At 43.6% G+C, this 18,997-nt stretch overlaps 1 protein-coding gene across 2 annotated transcripts in view; it reads left to right on the top strand.

The window, feature by feature from the left end:
* The window catches only part of LOC114669077 (gastrula zinc finger protein XlCGF8.2DB-like), a 38,283-nt gene extending 31,638 nt beyond the window's left edge, over positions 1–6,645 (top strand). For both annotated transcript variants that reach the window (XM_028825209.2, XM_028825203.2), the window contains exon 3: positions 1,437–6,645. In XM_028825209.2, coding sequence (XP_028681042.1) covers positions 1,437–2,299 — 863 coding nt within the window. In that variant the 3' untranslated portion in view covers positions 2,300–6,645. The remainder of the gene's footprint in view (positions 1–1,436) is intronic.
* The last annotated feature ends 12,352 nt before the right edge of the window (positions 6,646–18,997 follow it).

Here is an 18,997-nt window from a genome sequence, read left to right as displayed (position 1 = left end):
CAGTCACCTGAACTGTTGATACAAGGCAGGATGGATCCCTGCTTTCATGTTGTTGATACCAAATTCTGACCCTACCCATCCGAATGTTGCATTAGAAATCTAGACTTGTCAGACCAGGCCACATTTTTCTAATCTTCTATTGTCCAATTTTGGTGAGCCCATGTGAACTGTAGCCTCAGTTACCTGTTCACAGCTGACAGGAGTGACACCCGGTGTGGTCTCCTGCTGCTGTAGCCCACCTGCTTCAAGGCTCGGCGTGTTGTGTGTTCAGAGATGCTCTTCTGCACACCTCGGTTGTAATGAGTCCTTATTTGAGTTGCTGTGGCCATTCTCCTCTGACATCAACAAGGCACTTTTGCCCAGATAACTGCCTCTCACTAATATTTTTCCCTTTTTCAGACCATTCTCTGTAAATCCTATAGATGGCTGTGTGTGAAAAACCCAGTAGATCAGCAGTTTCTGAAATACTCAGACCTGCCTGTCTTGCACCAGCAGCCATGCCACGTTCAAAGTCACTCCAGTCACCTGTCTTCCTCATTCCAATGCTCAGTTTGAACTTCAGCTGATCGTCCTGACAATGTCCAGAATGCATGGAGTTACTGTCATGTGATTGGCTGATTTAGATGTTTGTGTTAACAAGCAGTTGAACAGGCGTACCTAATAAAGTGACCGGTGAGTGTATGAGGCTGGTATTTCACAAAGCTGACCAGTCCTGGTTTCACACATAACTGTGGTGATCCTGCGTTTCTCATTCTTTAATACTTGTCCCACACCCTTGAAGTTCCTATAAGCCTGTACATTAATATGTCACCCTATTTATTCTTCTGCTTTGTTGAGTAAATAAGCCTTTTTGATTTACATTTTGAAAATTTCAGGACATCATTTAGATTATTAAAGGTGCATTTTATATTTGTGGGATGGTGCTCTGTTTTCAAACTAAACGCTCCTCAGAATCAAGATACCTGGTGATTAATACATTTCCCTCCTTAATTGAATAAAATGAACAACATGGAACTTTGAAACATTTTGGACTAGGATGGTAAATTGCGTATGCAGTTTTGGGAACCAGCGTAGTCTGCACCCCCACCCCCCCAATGGTGCGACCACCTTGCAATAACCCTGATAGGGCTACACTTCCAGACTCCAGTTCCCATGAACCCCTGGGGGTGTCCAGTAGTGTCAGTTTAGTCTCTCACATGTGATCTGTTTACCATTTCACCTTTTTAGCAGCAATGTCTGTGTTTATACGGTGATTAGTTGTAATAGAGAAGACAGTTATCAAGATTAGTGTCTTCTCTCGTGCATTTTTAGATTTTTTTTTTGATGTTTTGAAAATCTTGTTCATAATTTCAACAAGCATGTATTTAGTATTTTGACTTAATGTCAACAGTAGAACTAAAGACAATCTTTTCTTTTTCCTTTTCAACTTCATACAGGAGACAAACCTCACTGCTGTTCTGAATGTGGCAAACGTTTCTCAAAACTCTCCAATCTTCACACCCACACAAGAATTCACACCGGAGAGAAACCATACTGCTGTTCTGAGTGTGGGAAACAATTCACACGATTAGCCAGTCTTCAGATCCATTCAAGAATTCACACCGGAGAGAAGGTATATTGCTGCTCAGAATGTGGCAAATGGTTTCAACATGAGTGCAGTCTAAGGAGGCACAAAATAATTCACACAGGAGAAAAGCCATACAGTTGTTCTGAATGTGGCAAACGATTCTGGCACAGAAATACTCTTCATGGACACACTAAAATTCACACTGGAGAGAAACCGTATAGCTGTTCTGAATGTGGCAAGCGATTCTTACGGATCAACAGTCTTCAGACCCACACAAGAATTCACACTGGAGAGAAGCCGTATTGCTGTTCCGAATGTGGGAAACGATTCACACGAATCACCGGTCTTCAGACCCACACAAGGATTCACACCGGAGAGAAGCCATACTGTTGTTCAGAATGCGGCAAGCAGTTTTCTGAAAGGAGCACTTTTCAGAAGCACAAAAAAATTCACACAGGAGAGAAACCATACTTTTGTTCTGAATGTGGAAAACAGTTTTCACACAAGTCCAGTCTGAGAAGGCACAAAAGAATTCATACAGGAGAAAAGCCTTACTGCTGTTCAGAATGTGGCAAACGGTTTTCACACAAGTGTTATCTTCAGACTCACGAAAGAACTCACATGAGAGAGAAGCCATATTGCTGTTCTGAATGTGGAAAACGATATTCAGTGAAGAAGAGTCTTTTGGCACACATCAGTACTCATTCCGTTGATAATGAGCACACCAAGTAAATTTGGAGAAGTTAACCCAGAGAGAGGCCATTCCGAGTGTGGAATTGACTCTCACAAAAGAGCCATCTTCGAGAGCCACAGAGGAATTCACAGTGTAGCCCCAACAACAACGAACAGAGAACAGCACACAAGCGTACTGTGATCAAGAAAAGGAGAGGACTCGACACGGTCTAGTGATTAGTTGAAGAGTTCGAGGAGTTTGTTTACTGTTACTTTTATGCACCAAATCAAGAATTTCCACTTAAAGGATACACCAGGACGGCAAGCAGGAAACTATCATCCAGACCAGGAGTCTTTACATCCAAATTAAGTAAGATAACTGACGCAGCCTTAAGAGCTCTGTTTGAAATAATTGACAGAAAGAAAGCAAATGAGACAAAAGAAATTAGAGAGAACAGCAAAAAATAATACAGAGGAGGAAAAAAGCATAGTTTCTATCAACAGTAATGTATCATATGTCGTTTGTAACAACTGAACCATCCAAAAGCAACCTCCGAATTGCTGTGAGCTGAGAGATCCTCAACCCCAACACACACAACCACTGGTTCCAGAGGGCAGTTCTGATATGGGCGCCTACCATCTATTCAGTGTGGTATGACGGCATGTCAACATACGTTAGAATTTACAAACATCTACACTAACGTAACATCATTTACCTTGGAACCGAATGGGAAATAGAAGGGGGTCATATGGATCAGAAGACCAGCTATTGTTGAAAGAGGTTATCATGGGGCTGCAAACAAAAGCAGAAATCATAATGTGGCTTGGATTCATTCTGATCCTCAAATGCTTGGAAGTGTATAACATGTATCTGTTCTGATCAAGTTCACCACTACTGTGAGACACTCTCAAACAGCTTTACTTTGACAAAGGCACTTGGAATTATCATCTGTCAAGAGTTACAAGTCTTCTTGAAATGTGCATTTTAACTCCACTCTTGTTGTGTATGGGATTAAACCCACTTGGCATACCCCCCTCAGAAACCTCTGTCATGGCGTCAACATCCACCCTTCATATCAACTGAACTCTCAAATATTCAGTCACCTGTTATTAGAGAATGACCTAAGACTCTGCAGCTCCAGCAACCAGCTCCCAGGAGAGCAGCTCTGCTTGGTGAAAGAATTAGTGAATGGCACCCAAATGACATTTAGGTTTAAAGTGTGCAGAAGTAACTTTCATTAATTAAAAAATTATAATAATAACCTCCACAGAACAAAATCAAACCATCAGAGAATTGGACCCTGAACAAACTTTTAAATACTTGGAGACTAATGCAGGTGTAGATCTACACTAGAAGACAAAATGTGTGGCTTTTGGCAGAGAATGCAGCTGTTGAACAAAAGAACAGCCGGTAACCTACTAGCAATCCCCGTCTTGACTCTTCTGTTTTGTGACAAATTTGGAATTCCAAAGCTGTCTCCATTAACTGGACACTAAACTAGGAAAATCGACTTATGATTCAGCGAGTTCCACAAGAGCTGTCTGGCTGTGTAGCCCAGTATCATACTGGTATTGGCTAGCAAATGTGCGGTAACGTACAGCTCTTCATAGCAATCCTCTCCTCTACTGATTTTGCCTTTTAATTCCTACTCACAAAGCTGGCAGCATAGGATGTGGTTTTCATGATAAGAGACCCGCTTGCTGGAGTCGACTTTAAAGTTTATGGAATATGCCGCTAGCGGCACAGTGGCGCAGTGGTAGCGCTGCTGCTGCCTCACAGTTAGGAGAACCGGGTTCACTTCCCGGGTCCTCCCTGCGTGGAGTTTGCATGTTCTCCCCGTGTCTGCGTGGGTTTCTTCCTACAGTCCAAAGACATGCAGGTTAGGTGGACTGGCGATTCTAAATTGGCCCTAGTGTGTGCTTGGTGTGTGGGTGTGTGTGCCCTGCGGTGAGCTGGCGCCCTGCCCGGGGTTTGTTTCCTGCCTTGCGTCCTGTGTTGGCTGGGATTGGCTCCTGCAGACCCCTGTGACCCTGTAGTTATGATATAGCGGGTTGGATAATGGATGGATGGATGGAATATGCAGCCACCACAGGTGGTCTGATTAACATTCAGAAAGAGAGGATGTGCATTGTAATTGTTTAGTTTTTTTTATTATTGATTATTTAATATTAGGTGTATAAAGTATGGGCGGCACGGTGGCGCCGTGGTAGCGCTGCTGCCTCGCAGTTAGGAGACCTGGGTTCGCTTCCCGGGTCCTCCCTGCGTGGAGTTTGCATGTTCTCCCCGTGTCTGCGTGGGTTTCCTCCGGGCGCTCCGGTTTCCTCCCACAGTCCAAAGACATGCAGGTTAGGTGGATTGGCGATTCTAAATTGTCCTTAGTGTGTGCTTGGTGTGTGGTTGTGTTTGTGTGTGTCCTGCGGTGGGTTGGCACCCTGCCCGTGATTGGTTCCTGCCTTGTGCCCTGTATTGGCTGGGATTGGCTCCAGCAGACCCCCGTGACCCTGTGTTCGGATTCAGTGGGTTGGAAAATGGATGGATGGATGTATAAAGTATGACGAGATGAACTGTGATGGTGTGCGTGGTTTCCTTTGACAAAACAGAAAAGCAAGCAAATGTTTAACAGTAATTAAAATAATAAAGAACCTCCATCATATATACGATATGACAGTAATATACAGTAAACTGCCATCTTCCTCTTCAGTTTGCCCACTTCTGTGTGGGGTTGAAGTGCTTGATGACCCTTCCCCAAGCAGCTCAGTCCTGCAACTCCTCACCAGTCAAGACCTTTTCCTTCAGGTCTTCATTGAATTTATCGATCCACTTCTGCTTTGGTCTCCCTCACTTTCTTTTGTCCTGGCCTTCCATTCCCATCACTCTTTTGCCCACATATTCCTTGTTGGGCCTCATCTCATCATCCATAATAGTCACACCTACATTCTTGTTCTTTCTTAGCTATCTCTTCCACTTTTATTGTACCTCTGATTTTCTCATTTCATGTTCTGTTCTCTTTTTAGATTTCTGAAGGTGTGCTGTGGTATTTGGCACAGAGTCATTAACAGCAGATCCTGTAAGTTACAAAGTTGGGCCTCCATGGGACAGACTTGTTTTTGCAGCCCATCCCAGAGATGCTCAATTAAATTGAGATCTGGAGAATTTGGAGGCCAAGTCTACACCTTAAACTCTTTGTCCCGGTCATCAAACCATTCCTGAACAATTTTTGCAGTGCGGCACGGTGCATTATATTGCCTGCCATCAGAGATTGCCATGAAGGGGTGTACATGGTCTGCAATGTTCTTTAGGTAGGCCACAGGTAGGTGGTACTTGTCAAAGTAACATTCACATGAAGGCCGGGACCCAAGGTTTCCCGGTAGAACATTGCCCATAGCATCATATTTCCTCCACCGACTTGACTTCTTCTCATAGCACAGCCTGCTGCCATCTCTTCCCCAGGTAGCACCTGGTCATCCCCATAATCTAACAGAAAACGTGATTCATCAAACCAGGTCACCGAGTTTTGACACTCATATGCCCATCAGAACAACCTAGACGAGAACAGACCATTCAGCCCAACGAAGCTTTCCAGTCCCATCCACTTATTCTTTCAGTTGTTCCCATTTAGGGTTTCCACAGCGAATCGTGCGTCTCCATCTATCCCTGTCTTACATCTTTTTCTGCCCCACCAATTGCCTACATGTCCTCCTTCATGACCTCCATAAACCTCCACATCGAGTGCCCTCATGTACTCCATCATGACCTCCATAAACCTCCTCTTTGGCCTTCCTCTTCCCCTCTTGCCTGGTAGTTCCATCCTTAACATTCTGTTTGTGATGTACCACTCCTCTCTCCTCTGCACGTGCCCAAACCATCTCCATCTGGCCTCTCTCACCTTGTCACCAACTGTTATACCCATGTTATCCCTCCAATATATTCATTCCTAATTCTGTCTGTTCTTCATCTGGTCATATTTTGAAAGTCCTACCATCTACCACACTACTTGGTAGCTTACTCCATGTGGTTGTCGCTCTCTGTGTGGAAAAAAAACTTCTTTATGTTTGTGTGAAATTAACCCTTAACAAGTGCCATTGTAGTAGTAGTAGTAGTAATAATACATTTGCTTTATTTGGCACCTTTCCTATGCCCATTATAGGCACTGTCAGTGGTGGACAGGGGTTAGCATGGGATGCTTCCATCTCTCTTAAGATCTTCTCATTGTACAAATTACACAGGACTGGAGAAAAGCCGCATCCTAGTCTATCTCACTTCTTAATTGGAAGAAAAGTACCAGCCATACGTTCAGTTCTGACTGCAGTAGGTTGACTCTAACCATCAAGCCCTTCAAGCAAATCCATCGGGTCCTCATGTTTCATACTATGGAAAACATTTGTTTGTATACTCAATAAAACTGAGGCGGACATCTTTTTTTGTTTTGTGCCCTGCACACCTCACAACATAACCTATAATATGTGGGGGTGGAGCAAAAGCTTTAGATTCATCCAAAATTTTGATCTCCAGTTTTCAACAGGTCATGACATCTCAGGATGCCCTGATACCGGAAACATTGCTATCTCGATGATGGGTGTGTGTTTCTCTCTGTGTGTGTGTGTGTGTCGCAGTTTCTTGAGGATGGTCTAGAGCAGGGGTGGGCAAAGTCGGTCCTGGAGGGCCGCAGTGGCTGCAGGTTTTCATTCTAACCCAATTGCTTAATTAGAAACCAACCCTTGCCAATCTGAGACCTTATTTAATTTTATGGCTTGTTAGTCTATAATGTTAGGTTCTTATTTTGTAGATGTCTTTCCTTTCGAGAGATGCAGTGCCTTCGGAAAGTATTCACAGCGCATCACTTTTTCCACATTTTGTTATGTTACAGCCTTATTCCAAAATGGATTAAATTCATTTTTTTCCTCAGAATTCTACACACAACACCCCATAATGACAACGTGAAAAAAGTTTACTTGAGGTTTTTGCAAATTTATTAAAAATAAAAAAACTGAGAAATCCCATGTACACAAGTATTCACAGCCTTTGCTCAATACTTTGTCGATGACCTTTGGCAGCAATTCCAGCCTCAAGTCTTGTTGAATATGATGCCACAAGCTTGGCACACCTATCCTTGGCCAGTTTGGCCCATTCCTCTTTGCAGCACCTCTCAAGCTCCATCAGGTTGGATGGGAAGCGTCGGTGCACAGCCATTTTAAGATCTCTCCAGAGATGTTCAATGGGATTCAAGGCTGGGCCACTCAAGGACATTCACAGAGTTGTCCTGAAGCCACTCCTTTGATATCTTGGCTGTGTGCTTAAGGTCGTTGTCCTGCTGAAAGATGAACCGTCACCCCAGTCTGAGGTCAAGAGCGCTCTGGAGCAGGTTTTCATCCAGGATGTCTCTGTACATTGCTGCAGTCATCTTTCCCTTTGTCCTGACTAGTCTTCCAGTCCCTGCCGCTAAAAAACATCCCCACAGCATGATGCTGCCCACCACCATGCTTCACTGTAGATATGGTACCAGGTTTCCTCCAAACGTGACACCTGGCATTCACACCAAAGAGTTCAGTCTTTGTCTCATCAGACCAGAGAATTTTCTTTCTCATGGTCTGAGAGTCCTTCAGGTGCCTTTTGGCAAACTCCAGGTGGGCTGCCATGTGCCTTTTACAAAGGAGTGGCTTCCGTCTGGCCACTCTACCATACAGGCCTGATTGGTGGATTGCTGCAGAGATGGTTGTCCTTCTGGAAGGTTCTCCTCTCCCCACAGAGGACCTCTGGAGCTCTGACAGAGTGACCATCGGGTTCTTGGTCACCTCCCTGACTAAGGCCCTTCTCTCCCGATTGCTCAGTTTAGATGGCTGGCCAGCTCTAGGAAAAGTCCTGGTGGTTTCGAACTTCTTCCACTTACGGATGATGGAGGCCACTGTGCTCATTGGGACCTTCAAAGCAGCAGACATTTTTCTGTAACCTTCTCCAGATTTGTGCCTCGAGACAATCCTGTCTCGGAGGTCTACAGACAATTCCTTTGACTTCATGCTTGGTTTGTGCTCTGACATGAACTGTCAACTGTGGGACCTTATATAGATAGCTGTGTGCCTTTCCAAATCATGTCCAGTCAACTGAATTTACCACAGGTGGACTCCAATGAAGCTGCAGAAACATCTCAAGGATGATCAGGGGAAACAGGATGCACCTGAGCTCAATTTGGAGCTTCATGGCAAAGGCTGTGAATACTTATGTACATGTGCTTTCTCAATTTTTTTATTTTTAATAAATTTGCAAAAACCTCAAGTAAACTTTTTTCACGTTGTCATTATGGGGTGTTGTGCGTAGAATTCTGAGGAAAAAAATGAATTTAATCCATTTTGGAATAAGGCTGTAACATAACAAAATGTGGAAAAAGTGATGCGCTGTGAATACTTTCCGGATGCACTGTATCATCCAAATGATTTGAAGCCTAAAATTGATAATTTTCAATCTGTCAAATGTTCTATTAAGTGATTTATTAAATCAAACCGAGCATGATGAACACACACAGATGTAAATGGAAACCAGTTAGAAGGAGAACTGCTGGCTCACTTTGTCATTTACATCTTATTGCTAATAAGGGGCCATTAAAACAGTGAATGTAGCTGTTTAAGGTGGAAATAAGCAATTAGGGGTGGGGAAACTTAACAAGCGAGACCACCAAAATGAATCCCCAAAATGTCATTTCAGCAATAATTGACTTCTCATTAAGAAACAGGGTTGGAACAAAAACCTGCAGCCTCTGCGGCCCTCCAGGACCGACATTGCCCACCCCTGGTCTCGAGCTAAAACGGCTGGACGGAAAAATCCCAAACTCGAAACTTGAGCCTGTTATGAGTGGACAGTGTCCCGATTAGTTTTTGAGCCAAATCGTGCGTAAGAAAGAGGCTGTCTAGAGGAACCCTCAAGTACCATAATTCTGCCCTTAATGGTGAATTTATTTCATCAATTGCTGTCGTAATGACCTGTTTGGGGCGGCACGGTGATGCAGTGGGTAGTGCTGCTGCCTCGCAGTTAGGGAACCCGGGTTCACTTCCCAGTTTGCATGTTCTCCCTGTGTCTGTGTGGATTTCCTCAGGGTGCTCTGGATTCCTCTCACAGTCCAAAGGTGATCCTAAATTGTTCCTAGTGTGTGTGTGTTTGTGTCCTGCGGTGGGCTGGCGCCCTGCCCAGGGTTTGTTTCCTGCCTTGCGCCCTGTGTTGGCTGGCATTGGCTCCAGCAGACCCCCTGTGACCCTGTAGTTAGGATATAGCGGGTTGGATAATGGATGGATGGATGACCTGTTTTATGATCAGAAAGATCAGCATCAGAGTGTTAAATCATTATTGTTAAAGGATAGTTTGGGTAACTTGTTTCTTAGGGCTCATACCCTATTGACACCCACGTCAGATTTTTTGTTTTATTTTATTATTTCACTTTCGGAGATCATTCTTGTAACAAATCCAAAACATCTGTAACAAAACCACATTGAGCTCGAGAAGTCTCAGGATGCCTTCTGTGTTGGGCTCTCCTCATGAATTCTCTCAGTCAATACCTTTGTAGGTTGGTTAGCGATTCCTCTGAAGGTGCAAGCGTTAGAATTGTATCATCTGTGTGGAAAATAACAGAAACACTGCAACCTCCCCAACAGTCAAACCAAGATTGGGAGCAGACACCCACCACACACCAAACCACCTAGATTGGGACCAACAAACCAAACCAATTGTTATTTGTCACGTAAAATTCTGCACACGGTACACTACGTAGTAAAATGCATACTTGCTAAAACCCCAAGGAAGAAGAATATGAAAAGACAATAATAGTTCATGACTTTAAAAATATCAATAAAATCATCACTTAAACCTAAATAACTTAATATGAGAGAATTACCTTCTTGTAGCTCTAGATCCTGTCCTCATTTTGGATGTGGATGGACTGTGGAGACCTCCTTGGTCGTTCTTAAGTGATCTTCAGACAGTGGTAATGTTTCCCTAACCACAACACAGAGAAGATGCCGTTGTTGGGATGGCTGGTATCTCTCATCATTTTCCTGAATACAAACCCAGTGATGCCTTCAGCTGACCACACCACTCTTTGCAGAGCCTTGTGGTTTCCAAACCCATCAGGATACTTTCAATAGTCAAAATGTAGGAATTCTCTAGCAGTTTGGAAGGCAGCCTGAGGTGTTTCAGGTGGTAAAAATGCTGTTGTGCCTTCTTCACTGAGGTGTCCATGTGCTTGGACCAGGTCAGGTCCTCTGGGATGTGGACACCGAGGTGTCTGAAACTGTCTAGCTTCTCCACAAGAGAGGCCGGTAGTACCTCAGCACCTCTGCTGTTTTCTCCCCTTGTCCACAATCAACCTAATTTCTCCTGCTGACATTCAGGAGTAGACGGTGTCCTGACACTACTGTGACAAGCTCTCCACTTCATCCAGGTGAGCCTTCTTGCTGCCGTTAGGGATCAGGCCCACCAGAGGTGGGCCATCAGTAAACTGTACAATGATATTAGAGTCGTGAGCAGCCATAGAGGGAGTACAGTAGAGGACTCAGAACACAGCCCTGTGGAGCCCTCTGTGCTAAGAGTGAGAGATGATAAGGTGTGACCACCTCCTCACCTACACATGGGGGCAATTGGGAATATTTTGGACAAAATGAAATAAATATGCAAAAAAAAAAATTGCATGAAATACGAGCAAAAATTAATAAAGGTATTGTTATGTATTGAACTTTGTCCGTAATATTCCTCGAAATGCATCGTGCAATACTGCTTGAACTAAAACTGTCACTATAACTCACCAAAGTTGAGAGGGTGGGCTCTGGCACATGCTTGTTTAATCAATTATCGCAGTCTAAATATGCCTGCCAACATTCTAATTTCTTCTGAGAAATCTTCAATTTTTCTAACTGAGATATGTGAAAACTTTGGCAGAATCAATTTCATCAGCAGCAGTAAGCATTTTTCTAATTAATTCTTATACTCATTTACCTCTATCTCCCGTACTGATGGACAGAATTAGGCAGGAACAATCTACAGAACACGATTCAGCAATCAAATCACAGTATGGTAATGTTTGTTTCATGTAAGATTTCACATAGATGTGAAAGGCACTATATGATAGATAGTATTTAGTGTAGTAGGCAGAATAACATAGATAGATGTGAAAGGCACTATGATAGATAGCATTTGGTGTAGTAGGCAGGATTACATAGATAGATGTGAAAGGCACTATATGATAGTATTTAGTGTAGTAGGCAGAATTACATAGACGTGAAAGGCGCTATATGATAGTATTTAGTGAAGTAGGCAGGATTACATAGGTGTGAAAGGCACTATATGATACATGGTAATAGTATTTCGTGTAGTAGGCAGAATTACATAGATGTGAAAGGCACTATATGATAGCATTTGGTGTAGTAGGCAGAATTACATAGATGTGAAAGGCACTATATGATAGATAGCATTTGGTGTAGTAGGCAGGATTACATAGATAGATGTGAAAGGCACTATATGATAAATAGTATTTAGTGTAGTAGGCAGAATAACATAGATGTGAAAGGCAGTATGATAGATAGCATTTGGTGTAGTAGGCAGGATTACATAGATAGATGTGAAAGGCACTATATGATAGTATTTAGTGTAGTAGGCAAAATTACATAGATGTGAAAGGTGCTATATAATAGATAGTATTTAGTGTAGTAGGCAGGATTACATAGATGTGAAAGGCACTATTTGATACATGGTGTTTAGTGTAGTAGGCAGAATTACACAGATGTGAAAGGCACTATATGATAGATAGCATTTGGTGTAGTAGGCAGAATTACATAGATGTGAAAGGCACTATATGATAGATAGCATTTGGTGTAGTAGGCAGGATTACATAGATAGATGTGAAAGGCACTATATGATAAATAGTATTTAGTGTAGTAGGCAGAATAACATAGATAGATGTGAAAGGCAGTATGATAGATAGCATTTGGTGTAGTAGGCAGGATTACATAGATAGATGTGAAAGGCACTATATGATAGTATTTAGTGTAGTAGGCAAAATTACATAGATGTGAAAGGTGCTATATAATAGATAGTATTTAGAGTAGTAACTAGGCAAAATTACATAGATGTGAAAGATGCTATATAATAGATAGTATTTAGTGTAGTAGGCAGGATTACATAGATGTGAAAGGCACTATATGATAAATAGTATTTTGTGTAGTTGTGGTGTTATGGGTCCACAGCTCTCCATCAAAGGCCGTTTTATTTTAAATAAATAATCGCCACGCTCGCGGCTTAGCAAGGGGGCGTGGTGGCTGTAGCAAGCCGCAGGGCGATCTGCGGTGTGGGCGTTTTTCACCTTAGTGCACAGGCGGGAAACTGCCCACATCCATGATTGTTCCTGTGGCTAATGGGCTGCGGCTGCTATGTCCTCCCCGCATATATAGCGAAGCGCGAGCCGATTAAGGGAAGAAAGAAAAAGACAAAAAGGTAAAAGGAAAGAAAGAAAGAAACGGAGGTTGCAGGAGAGGGCAGGAAGCAGTAGGAGGAGGAGAAAGTCGGTGCGAGAGAACGAGTGAGTGCAGGCTCACGGGCAGCTGTACCGGTAGCTTGGGTGTATGGCCGACACCCGAAGAGTAGTAGCAGTGTTCGCTCCCGCAGAGCATTCTGAAGGGCAGGAGTGACAGGAAGATTGATGACTTTCCGCATAAGGCCGCGGAAGGCAGCGGGAGTTGGACTTGGGGCGAGTATTCCACAGCATGAGCGCCCTGGTTGCTGTGGAACCCAAGTCGCTGGCTGGAAGAGCCTACCGGAGCCAGGGGTCAGTGAGGCAATCTAAACAGCGGAAGCAGGCAGAGAGAAGGTCAGCTGCAAGGAGGGCGATTCTCCTGTAGAGCACCCATACGGGTATAGCAGGGGAGTTGCCAGAGAAAAGAAGCGCCGGGTTTGTCATTTGTTTTAAAGACTGTTTCCTGTAGACGTTTTAACCTCGTTGTTTTAGAAGATGTTTCTATTTTTAACCTCCACGTTTCATTTTATGGATTATTTATTTATTGAAGGAACTGCACAGCACTTTGTTTGCACTTTGGTTTTGTTTTAATAAAAGCGCTTTGCACTTTTTAACCATCCTCTTGCTCAGTTGTTTATTGCCTCACTGACTTCCTCATCGGTGACATTACCGACGGTGATGGGTTCAAGGGCTCCCTAATAGAAGAGTAGCATGGAGCTAAACCCGCATCGTCACAGTAGTAGGTAGAATTACATAGATGTGAAAGGCACTATATGATAGATAGAATTTGGTGTAGTAGGCAGGATTACATAGATAGATGTGAAAGGCACTGTATGATAAATAGTATTTAGTGTAGTAGGCAGAATTACATAGATTTGAAAGGCGCTATATGATAGATAGTATTTAGTGTAGTAGGCAGGATTACATAGGTAGATGTTAAAGTCACTATGTGATAGATAGCATTTGGTGTTGAAGGCAGGATTACATAGGTAGATAGATGTTAAAGGCACTCTATGATAGACGCATTTGGTGTAGTAGGCAGGATTACATAGATAGATGTGAAAGGCACTATATGATAGGTGATATTTAGTGTAGTAGGCAGAATTGCATAGATTTGAAAGGCACTATATGATAGATAGTATTTAGTGTAGTAGGCAGGATTACATAGGTAGATGTTAAAGTCACTATGTGATAGATAGCATTTGGTGTAGTAGGCAAGATTACACAGATAGATGTGAAAGGCACTATATGACAGACAGAATTTGGTGTAGTAGGCAGGATTAGATAGAAAGATGTGAAAGGCACTATATGATAAATAGCATTTGGTGTAGTAGGCAGGGATGGATAGATAGATAGATAGAATGAAATGTTTGGCTTAACTCCAAGTGTCACTTAGGCACAGAATTCTATGTAAACATGGTCAACCCCAAGTAATATATGGTGAGACCTGTTTTGATCACACATTACAGTGTAAACCTCAAATAATGCTCAGGACAGTATTTTGCTGCCATCTTGTGGAAGAAATAAGTTCATGTTGCAGAGAAATCATAATTTCTTTTTTTTTTATGCAATCTGCCACTCTATGGTAACTCATCAATATTCATTAGTTGAGCCGAGCCTAAAAACATAATGGCCTGTAAAAAAAGAAGCTGTTTACAGTCAAATCAGCCAATGGTGATGACAATGTGAATTGGTCATCAGATGTTGAAACTGATGCACATGACTCTGTGAAGATGCAGCATAGTGCAGTAGCTGTGAGGCAAAAAGTGGAAGGACAAGAAAAATGTTGGCCTCCTAAGCACTAGAACAGAATACTAGATAAATCATGGTAGGTTCCAATTGTCCCCCAAAGCTAACACAGAAATGGAACGTCCCGCTCTATTATCTTGTCTTTCAGGGCAGCAGTGACTCAGTAGCAGTGCCCTGAAGTGGCAGCGTAAGGAGCTGTAGAATTTTCTGATAACTGTACAGATGTTTCAGTACTAACAAAATGGCATGAATCCTTCATAATTATAAGCATAGACGTCCAGAGCTGTGCTCACTCCAAAGGAAACTTTTTATTTTGTGTTTGGATTTTCTTCTTTTTGCGCTTTTTTTTGTGATTTTTTTAAAAATTTCCTAATGTTTGAAACACATTTACTTGAATTTTGGAGTTTGTTCTTCGGCATTCTAAATGCCCAAACCTCTGCTGTCCCAGAACATGTATGACTTGAAGTAGAAACGTAACGAAACTACAGATGATATTGATCTAGACACTGATATAAAAAGTATAAGTACAGATGAAATATTCACCGGGGTTAACAGCCTAAAAATATTTCATGGCCCATCATTTTTTTGAAAAATGGAAACGCAAGAAGAATGAATCTTTACAAAACCTTCACGGAATGACGTTAACTTTGTACGTCGCTGTGGTAATATTTATTGTGTTTTACTTTTATGATTTTCTCCTACTGGGTTTTCTCTATTATTTTTATTATCAGCGTTTACAGTTTTAACTCTTCCAAGGTGGGTGCCGACTGATAACGACATATAGTGGTGTCTTCACGTGGCTGATGGCTGCCACACGAACGCATTAAGCAGTAAGATTAGCTGGGGACCGGTCAGCTGATGCTGGTATGTCACTTTCATTTTCGATCTCCAGATCACGTGCATCAGAATCGGAGTGCAACAAGTCAGGAGTCTGCATTGATAAGGAAAACGCTGTCCACAGAATATTTCACTTTGTGCATTCGATTTGCTCTCTCGCCTTTAGCTCCGGTGGCCTGCAGCTGCTCTGCTGCACGTTCTGGACGACCCCCGAAGAAACATTCAGCACTCCAAGAGTTTATAATACTAACAGAATGGCATGGTGGTGTTGCTGTTGTGCAATAAGGAGATCGGGGTCTGAATCCCCTCGGAGTTGTTGTGTTCTTTTTTCCTAATTTTTACTTCAGCTCCTTTTTTTTTTTCTTTTTACACTCATTTTGGACTTTTCTGGGTCCCTTCAATTCAAGTGTCCAAATCCCTTTTTGGTTTAACTTTGAATTTTTTTTTTTTAACCATTTTGTCATTTTTGCAGTCGTGGCCCTTTTGTGTTGGGGTTAACGCTCCGGTTGTTAATGGCATTTCCTCAGAGGTCTTGGTCACATTGCAGTGGGCACGAGGGTCACTTCCACCTATGAGCTGTGGATTTAAAACCCAAATCTCTTTTCGCTTCTGCCGACTTTCCTGGTATTTTGGAACCTCCGCTCATGTTTCTCGAGCACAGATTTTTGTCCCCCATTTTTAGCTTAGACTCGCGTTACCATTGATCTCGTGGCTTTGACCCTTCTCCTGGCTCACCTTGCCTGTTTTTGCACACACTTCGTGGCGTTTGCATGTTCTCCCGGTGTGCTCCCATTTTGTCTCGCATCCAAAGATGAGTTGGCACTGCTTAGATTAGCCCATGTGTGGGTGTTGGCCTGTGAAGGACTGGCGCCATGTCCAGGTGTTGCTCTTGATTGCTTGGGTAGGCTCCAGCTTTCCAACAACTCTGCCCAGGAGGAGTAGGTTAAGAACACGGATGGCCAAACAGATAATAGTAATAACTTTCACATCCCAGAAATGTGAACTGGCCCTAAAGATGACCAGTAAAACAGAAGAATGATTTATCTTATGTTTTGGATAAGAGATGTTTCGCTGAAGCAGACTAAAGTTGAAACTGTGAGAATTTGTGCCGAGCCAAATGACCAATCAAAGCCTTATTTTTAAAAAAAATACGTTGACTCAGCTGATTGATCTCATTTTACTATTTGCTTGCCGGTTCTCTCCTGGTTTTCATCCCGTTTCCTGCTCTCTTGTCACAACTCCTTGGTCTTTAGTGCTTTGGCCGGTGTTGAGAGCTGCACCTACTGTTAATCAGAGTGTGAAAAGAAAATGAAGCAGACATGAAAAGTTGACCTGATCCCAGTGGAAGAACATGCAGAAGTGGCCAAAGGTTTTGGCAGGGACACAAATATTGTGTTTTGCAAAATGTGCGGCTTCAGTTTTTGTGGTGGCCATTCCCATGGTTTTTAGAGTCTTGTGCAGAATGATCAGATGCATATGAATTCATTGTAGAGAGCTTTATTAGCATTAAAAGTTTCACTTTATCACCAAAACCCCTTTTCACTTCTTTTGGCCCTGGCACAAAATGATCAGCTGGCACAAAGTGTCCAGCAAGCACCAGGCCCGTCTTAATCTTCTAAGGACTCCGCTACAGAATGGCGTTGCCTGCCACCTGTGCAGAGCTCACTCCGTATTGGCAGCAGGTGAGGCCAAGACTTTTTGGACACCAGCCTTGCGTCGAGAAGGGCAGCAAAGAAGCCCCCTTCTTTCCAAGAACAATATCAAGGACAGATGGAAATTCTGCAAGTACAAGGATTGGGGCAAAGTTCTTCACTCTGATAAATGTTTGGGACATCTAGAAAAGCGATTGTCCAGAGAAGGAAGAGGTGAAGGCCACCGTGAGTCCTGTGTCACTGTGCCAACGGTGAAGCATCCTGAGACCATCCACGTGTTGTGGGGTTGCTTCTCATCCAAGGCAGCGGGCCCAACTCACAATTCTGCCCAAGAACACTGCCATGAATAAAGACTGGGATCCAAAGGTCCTTCAAGAGAAACTTCTCCCAACAATCCCAAGCGTAATTATAATGGAGCCACCATGTTTCAAGGCAAAAGTGACAACGCAGTGGCTTGGAGAGCATTGAAAGTTTAGACCTGTGGCCAGGAAACTCCCATTGAGAACCTGTGGTCAGTTGTCAAAAAGTGGACAGACCAACAGAAGCCCACCAATTGTGATCAACTCCAAGCAATAAAAAGGCAAATATAGACCACCGTCAGTCAGGATTTGCCCCAGAAGCTCATCTCCAGCATTCCAGAGTAAACAGACATCATGAAGAAGAAAGGTCAACACTGTCAATATTGACTCTTTACATAAATGTGATGTATTTGCCAATAAAAGCTTTTGGAATTTATGAAATGTTTATAATTGTTCTTCAGTATACCACAAAAAAAACCTGAATATTCTGAAGTAGCAAAGTTGGCAAAACACAACATTTGTGTCACTTGCAAAACCTTTGGCCACTGCTGAAGACTTGATGAATAATGTAAATCGTTGTTTTAATTGGACTGATCTGTCATGTCCACATTTCCAGAAGTGGCAGACTTTTCTCATTTTCATTTCATGAAGGTTAACATCCATCTGTCACACTGTTTCTCCCTTCTTGGTGGCATGCCCTTCTTCTTTTCCTGTTCGGTGTGTTTGGAGGTCCTGAAGGAACCGGTCATTCTCGTATGTGGGCACAGCTACTGTATGGACTGTATTAATGACTTCTGGGACCAGTCCAACATGGTGGGGCCTAGAAGTGTCCTCAGTCCTGATGATCAATGTTCAATGTGTGGAAACAATGCATTAAGAGAACTGATGGAGAAACTGAGGGAGGTGAAAACCAATGGGGGTCCTTCGCAGAGGTACGCTGAACCCCGCAAAATGTGTCCTGAGATGTGAAGACCTGCCTGACCTGCATGGCCTCCTCCTGTGAGATTCAACTACAGTCACCCAAGGAGCATAAAGGTCTGAAGAGACACAAAGTGGAGGAAGCCATCCATCCATCCATCCTCTTCCGCTTATCCGAGGTCGGGTCGCGGGGGCAGCAGCCTGAGCAGAGATACCCAGACTTCTCTCTCCCCGGCCACTTCTTCTAGCTCTGCCGGGAGAATCCCGAGGCGTTCCCAGGCCAGCCGGGAGACATAGTCGCTCCAGCGTGTCCTGGGTCTTCCCCGGGGCCTCCTCCCGGTTAGACGTGCCCGGAACACCTCACCAGGGAGGCGTCCAGGAGGCATCCTGATCAGATGCCCGAGCCACCTCATCTGACTCCTCTCGATGCGGAGGAGCAGCGGCTCTACTCTGAGCCCCTCCAGGATGACTGAGCTTCTCACCCTATCTTTAAGGGAGAGCCCAGACACCCTGCGGAGGAAACTCATTTCAGCCGCTTGTATTCGCGATCTTGTTCTTTCGGTCACTACCCACAGCTCATGACCATAGGTGAGGGTAGGAACATAGATCTACTGGTAAATTGAGAGCTTCGCCTTGCGGCTCAGCTCCTTTTTCACCGATGCAGAACCCGCATCACTGCGGACGCCGCACCGATCCGCCTGTCGATCTCACACTTCATTCTTCCCTCACTCGTGAACAAGACCCCGAGATACTTGAACTCCTCCACTTGGGGCAGGATCTCGCTCCCAACCCTGACAGGGCACTCCACCCTTTGCC

This window comes from Erpetoichthys calabaricus, chromosome 1 (assembly GCF_900747795.2).
Source record: "Erpetoichthys calabaricus chromosome 1, fErpCal1.3, whole genome shotgun sequence".
Lineage (NCBI taxonomy): Eukaryota > Metazoa > Chordata > Cladistia > Polypteriformes > Polypteridae > Erpetoichthys > Erpetoichthys calabaricus.
This window is presented reverse-complemented; position numbering and strand designations above follow the sequence as displayed.